We start from the raw sequence: 5,781 nt of genomic DNA, 5'->3' as shown, positions 1-5,781 counted from the left end.
TTTTTTTTTTTTTTTTTTTTTTTTTTTTTTTTTTTTGTTAACTAAATTAAACATGAGGATAAAATAAGCAAAATACCTAAAAATAAAAAATAAAGCGAGCATTTCTACAGCACAACTAGGTCACAGCTTCCCCAGCATGCGAGTCGTGGCAGCCACGGCTCAGCCCCTCGAGCCTCCCAGGTTCAAAAATGACATCTCTCTTAAAAGGCTGCCTCCCGAAACCCACACCTGCTCCCCGGTAAGCCCAGCTGGAGCCATCTGCTAACGGCTCTGCCTCCCGCAGCCCTCTGGCCCCTCGCTCCACCGGGCTGTTCTGCTTCTGCGGCGAAGAGTAACCCTTCTCCCCACCTGAACGCGGCGAGGGCCAGCCCGTACCACGGAGCTTTCCCCAACCATGGAGCTGCCCCAGCGCACCCAGCAAAGGCACTGCATCCCCCTCCATGGGCACACTGCAGGGAAAGCTCTTGTATGTCCCCTAACTGAAGCCCTTGGCATCCCAAGGACGATTAGGAGCTGGACTTCAAGAGAGATTTGGCACCAAATACCCTTCTGCACAGCTTTCCACGTGGGGAGAGTACAGAGGAGGAACGGTTTCCCTGCCCAAGGCCAGGGCAGCAAAGCAAGGAGTGCCCTGGCACCGAGGGACACCGCTTCCCTTTCATGCCTCCATTATCTGCGTTAATCTTTAGTTGCTCAGAACAATAGCGTTTAAGGGTAACATCCCTCTCGGGAGGGTGGAGGAGGAGGAGGAGAAGAGTGTTGCTGCTTTCCTGCCGTGCAAAGGCAGAGCCACCCCGCAGAGCATACCTTGGCGCTGAATCAGCCAGCAGGTAGGTCAACATCCCGACTGCTATCATGGTCACCAGAGGGGAGAGAGCAGCCACCCCCCAGCCCCTTTCTGCTCCCACGGCAGAAGCCACCATTAATCCCTCTCCTCTCGGTTCAGCAGGTCTGCAACACTTCTACAACTGATATCCATCCTTTCCCTTCCCCCAGCTCCTCCTGGGAATACTCCGGCTTTACAGCTAGTGGGGAAAGAGCTGCTGGAGAAACGCTCCTTGTAACGTCAAGATGGGACTGTGCTCACAGCCGTCAGCAGCTTGGTAAAAATCAAAGGAGAGAAGCTTAAGCAGAGGCCTCGAAGCATTGCACCACCATTCACACCGTACCCGCGTGGGCCGCAGGCGTGTCGCTGCTCCCTGGGGTAAACCACGTACGCAAACCATACGGAAGCTCTGAGGAAATCAGGTGCAGCACCCCAAACACGTACAGAATGCTGCAGCTTCCTCACTGGGAAAAAAAAACAGAGCATGCTGCTCCCTTCCACCCCGTCTGCTGTGGTGGGACCACCCCATTGCTGCTGAAGTGGGGAGAGACCCAGACTCGGGGGAACCCAGCTCCAGTTTCATGCTGGAGCGGGATGATCAGGAGGACTGACATTACCGAGAGCAGCTGTGAACACAGAGCAGCAAGAAACAGTTCGTTAATTATTTCACAGGTCTTTTTTTAAATGACACTCCACTCTTCGGATTAAAGAACCTCAGAATGCTTTATGAATCCGAGTTCCCAGTGGCTCCCTTGGGAGGGAAGGAAACGCTATCCTTTTTGCTGAAAGACCGCGGGGTTAAGTGGGCTGCTTGGAGCCACAGCCAGTGATGGGCAGGAGCTTTGCCTTCCAGGCGCCTGCTCTAATCACAGATCTAAGGAACGTAATCAAACTGCAGCACCGAGAGAGGTAGGAAGGAAAACAGGCAGGGCCCCAAAGAAGGAGAACCGAGTAAATGGGGCGAAGAGCAAAGCTCTGAAAACTCGCCTCTGCATCGTTCTCGGTCTAGCGGCAGGAATGCTGCTGCGGGCCGGGCAGGAAGCTGCAGTGGAAGTCATTCCAATGGCATTTCCTGGAGAGCACTGCAGAAAAGCCTCCCAGGTCGCAGGCAGGACGAAAAGCTGCCAGGGATCTGCAGGCTGAGCCCCAGCCTCCAGCGAGGATACAGCTACCTGGGATGGCTGCGCCAGGCGGGACAGCCCGAGCCAAGACCCTGCCGGCAGTGACCATCAGGCAGGCAGTTCCCACAGCCAGAGTGGAACACCCCGTACTGCGGAGGGACACGAGGGACCCAGCTGGCAGGGGAAGAGTATTTTTTTTCATCCCGAGCAGGTGATGACAATAGAGGCATCGTCTCAGCTGCAAGGGATCCAGACTGTGAAATAATTACAGAGGACAAAGCGGAAAGTGATAACCCAGCTAAGCTTCGCAGACCACTGGTAGGGATTCATCTCTAAGCAAAGCACGGCCTTGGCTATCCACTGTCACCTCCCACAGCCAGCTCTGCTGCGTGTTGGCCAGCAAGTTAAACTGATGGCTGCCATCTCAAACAGGATTAGTGGTGCTAGGGCATCCCCGAAACCCAATGCGCTAACGCTTAAAACAGCAGAGCTTTGGGAATCAGCACTCACCCCAGAGGGAGCTGCGTTCCCCATAGGGTGCAACGTGCAGGTGTGCCCCCTTCCACACCTAAGCAGGGTGCTCCTCTGAGTCTCAGGGCACAACTGCAGCAGAATTTGAACTTGCACTTATCTTACGCAGTCCAAAAATCTCGGACCGACAAAGCGTGAGGGTCCTGGGGCACCCACGTTCAGCTGTACAGCGTGGCGGCTGCAGGGGAGGCTTGTGCAGGTTACCTGGGCGATGGCACGGGGCCAAAAAAGCATTTCTGAAGAGCTGAGAATGGAAGGCTTGCCCTCAACCTGAAACCATTGAGAAGGTTTGCAGCAAAAGCACAGGACGAAATCCCAGCTGCACTCTGTCATATGACACAGGCTGAGTCATTTCCTATTATTCAAGCAAAAAAAAAAATTTAAAAGGTAGAAAATGAGTTTGCTATATTGACATCTTCTAAGGGTTTTCCCCAAACAGAACCACAAGCTTCCAGTCCACCGCAGAGCAACACAACACATACATCACACACATCCCGGCACCCCGAGCCCTGCGTGGCCAGGGCCAGCTGAGAGCCTGGGATGCACAGAGCCAACGCAGGAAGCAGTCAGTCCTCCTTCAGCCTTGCCCAGCTTGTTGGGATTCTGTGTCACAGACTGGTGACAAAGATGCTGGTTTCTTTCAGTCCTGGCCTGGCACAGACTCCTCATGCTGGTCCCCACCACGCAACCTGCAAACAGGAAACCTCTTGCCTTTATGTCCACAGCTCTACCTCCAAGTCCCCCCACCCAGAACACCTTCTCTCTTTAAACCTCACTCTGAAAAGAGATTTAACCTCGAAAGAAAAGCTGTCATCCAGTGGAGGGTTACAGCCAGGCAGGAACTACTGCTCACTTTAATTTCTCAAACAGATTAAACACGGTCAGTACATCTCTGCCTGCCAGGCTCTCTCCCGCTCACCCTGCGCTTCCCCCCTCCTCCTACATTCCCACTCATCAGATTTCTCCCCCCACGACTCCCAGTCCCCACTGGGATCACTGTTTGAACTTCACAGCTAGTGGAATCTAGTCCTGGCCAAAGCAACTGCCTCGGGAAAGCCTCCTCTTTGGTTTTGATGGCTCACCAAGGCAGCAGCTCTCTCCTGGCTGGTTATTAAATGGTCCCTTTGGGTTGTTCTTGTTTGTTTTCTCAGTGCCAGATTGCAGAGAGGGCAAACCAAGGCAGGGCCAGTAAACGTGACAAAATACACCCATGTTAACGCTATGTAGTGAGATTGGCCATTTCTCCCTTGCCTCAAAAAATAATAATAATGGTTTTCTCAAGAAAACCGCTCCAGCCCAGCACAGAGCAGCCTTAACGAGGCCTTCCAAAGGCAACCTGCACCCCACAGCCATCCTACGCTTGCCTTTGTTCCACTGGTGAGGAATGAAACAGAGCTTCTTACGATACCTGGGATGGAGCCGCTCTCCTTCCCTCTTTTCAGAGGGGCTTTCCAGGAAGAGAAGTGCTGCAGCGCTCCAGAACACAAACCACCTGGTCCCTGCCAAGCAGGCCTGCCAGAACTTGCATCTCTCTCACCAGGACCTGCCTCTGCTGCACCTCTCTGAGAGCTTTGTTTGCGTGGGACAGGCTCTAACAGCTCGGATGCACCAAACAGGCTCCCCTGTGCAAACAGGGCAGCAGGAGAGGGACCGCTCCGTCACGTCAAGCGCAGGGTGGCACTCCCTCCTCGCAGGGGGAGCTGGCTGCAGGCCACCAGGTTTTTTTCCCTGCAGCTGGAGTCGCAGGAGAGCGAAGCAGAGCATCTCCCTGCACGCCCCATGCATGAAGCACTCTGGAGCTCTTATGGCCCCTCTGCATCGTGCCATCCCTACACTTGGAGTGGGCACAGTTGTTCCTTGAGAAGGGACACGAGGAAACCTGAAAGCTACAGCTGAGAAGTCAAACAAGCATTGCATTGGGGTTTGCAACAGGCTGGCAGCAGCCACAATGCCCAGCCCTTTTTTTTTTGGTGACTGGTGGGGTGAGTCCCCCCAACTACAGCATTTACCACCCTGCCTGGCTCCCCTTAAGCTACAGGCAGCAGCGCAGCCTGAGCAGTGAAGTTAGAAGCCCTGTTCAAGGTTAGAAGAAGAGAGCAAGGCTGTTCCCCTGGGTGGGAAACACAGCAAACGGCAATCTTCAAAGCAAAAGCTGGTGGGCGGGTCAGATAGAGAGGAGTCCTGACCCTTCCGCAATCTGTTCAACAAATATTTGCTCCAAACAATGAATTTACAGACAGACACAAAAAAATTGAAGAGTCTTAACCGTGATGGCTGGGGGTTGGGAATAGAGGGAGGAGGTATTTCATTCCCTGCAAGCAGGGACCAGTGATTTTCCACCAGTGATTTAATCTAAATCCCCCAGAGAGTTCATTTACAAAAAATCAGATTGCATTATCGCCTAGGTCTCCAGGATACAGCCCAATCCGTCACTAACAGCAACAGCCACACTAGCTTGGAAACCTCAATTTGATCACTCAATTCCAAGACTAATCTGTGGCTTTAAAAGCCAAAGCCAGAGGGGAGGGGGAAGGAACTCAGCATTTGGCCAGGGTTATCTGCAGGATGAGAGAGCTAATGGGCCAGAGACATCCTGATGAAATGGCCAACAGATCCCGAGGTTATTAATCGAAACCAACCTTCTCTGCCTGAGCAGCCCCACCCGGGTAGTGCCCCAGGGCGGCCGCATTCCTGGAATTCCTGCACCCTGTGTGAACCTCCTCCCTCTCCCTGGGTGCACCCGCTTTCCCTCTTCTCCAGAGACCCCAACATCGCTGGGCCAGGCCTGAGGAGCTCTATGGGGCTCCTGTGCCTCTCCTCTGTCAGGCTGGGCTCAAAGGTTCCTGTCCCCTCCTCGAGATGCAGGGACCTGCTGATGGACTGTGAGATGAACAGGGCTGAAAGGCCTCAGCTCCCCAGCGAGGCAATTCCCCACCGTTTAGATGCTAACGCCTGACAACATGAGCTCTTCCCATTGGGCACCAGCAAAGGTTACCCCAGCAGGGAAGCACTAAGATGCAGAAGCCAAAAAAAAAAACAAAACAAAAAAGAAAACTCAAGACATCTGTAGGTCATATACCTCCCGCTGGCAGTCCCAGGCAGCACCGCACAGCCGGACCCGGCATTTCAAGAATGCTTCCTGAAGAAATGCTTATTCATGTTAATACCTCACCATTGAAAGCTTACGGGGGTTCGCTGCTGGGGCAGCTGGGAGTATTGCTCCCTGCCAAGCAAGAAGCAGCTGCAGGTTTAAGAGCTCACCAGGGCAGAGATTGCCCCCACTGCACCAGCTCCAACAGCCCC

At 53.6% G+C, this 5,781-nt stretch overlaps 1 protein-coding gene across 5 annotated transcripts in view; it reads right to left on the bottom strand.

Annotated features, from left to right (window-relative positions):
• The window catches only part of BCL2L1 (BCL2-like 1), a 17,737-nt gene that overhangs the window by 10,224 nt on the left and 1,732 nt on the right, over nucleotides 1-5,781 (bottom strand). The window contains exons 3-4 of one of the 5 annotated variants that reach the window (XR_001413621.1): nucleotides 2,961-3,167; nucleotides 1,531-2,833 (exon numbers count right to left, since the gene is read on the bottom strand). The exons of 3 other annotated variants lie outside the window; for them this stretch is intronic. Coding sequence is in view for 1 of the 2 variants with exons in the window: in XM_014956357.1 (XP_014811843.1) it covers nucleotides 3,144-3,167 (24 nt within the window). In the remaining variant the exon portion in view is untranslated. Of the gene's footprint in view, nucleotides 1-1,530; nucleotides 2,834-2,857; nucleotides 3,168-5,781 lie in introns of those variants that run through there. One more of the 5 variants, XM_014956357.1, reaches the window with a different exon arrangement.

This window comes from Calidris pugnax, unplaced genomic scaffold (genome assembly GCF_001431845.1).
Source record: "Calidris pugnax isolate Ruff unplaced genomic scaffold, ASM143184v1 scaffold50, whole genome shotgun sequence".
NCBI classification, from domain to species: domain Eukaryota; kingdom Metazoa; phylum Chordata; class Aves; order Charadriiformes; family Scolopacidae; genus Calidris; species Calidris pugnax.
This window is presented reverse-complemented; position numbering and strand designations above follow the sequence as displayed.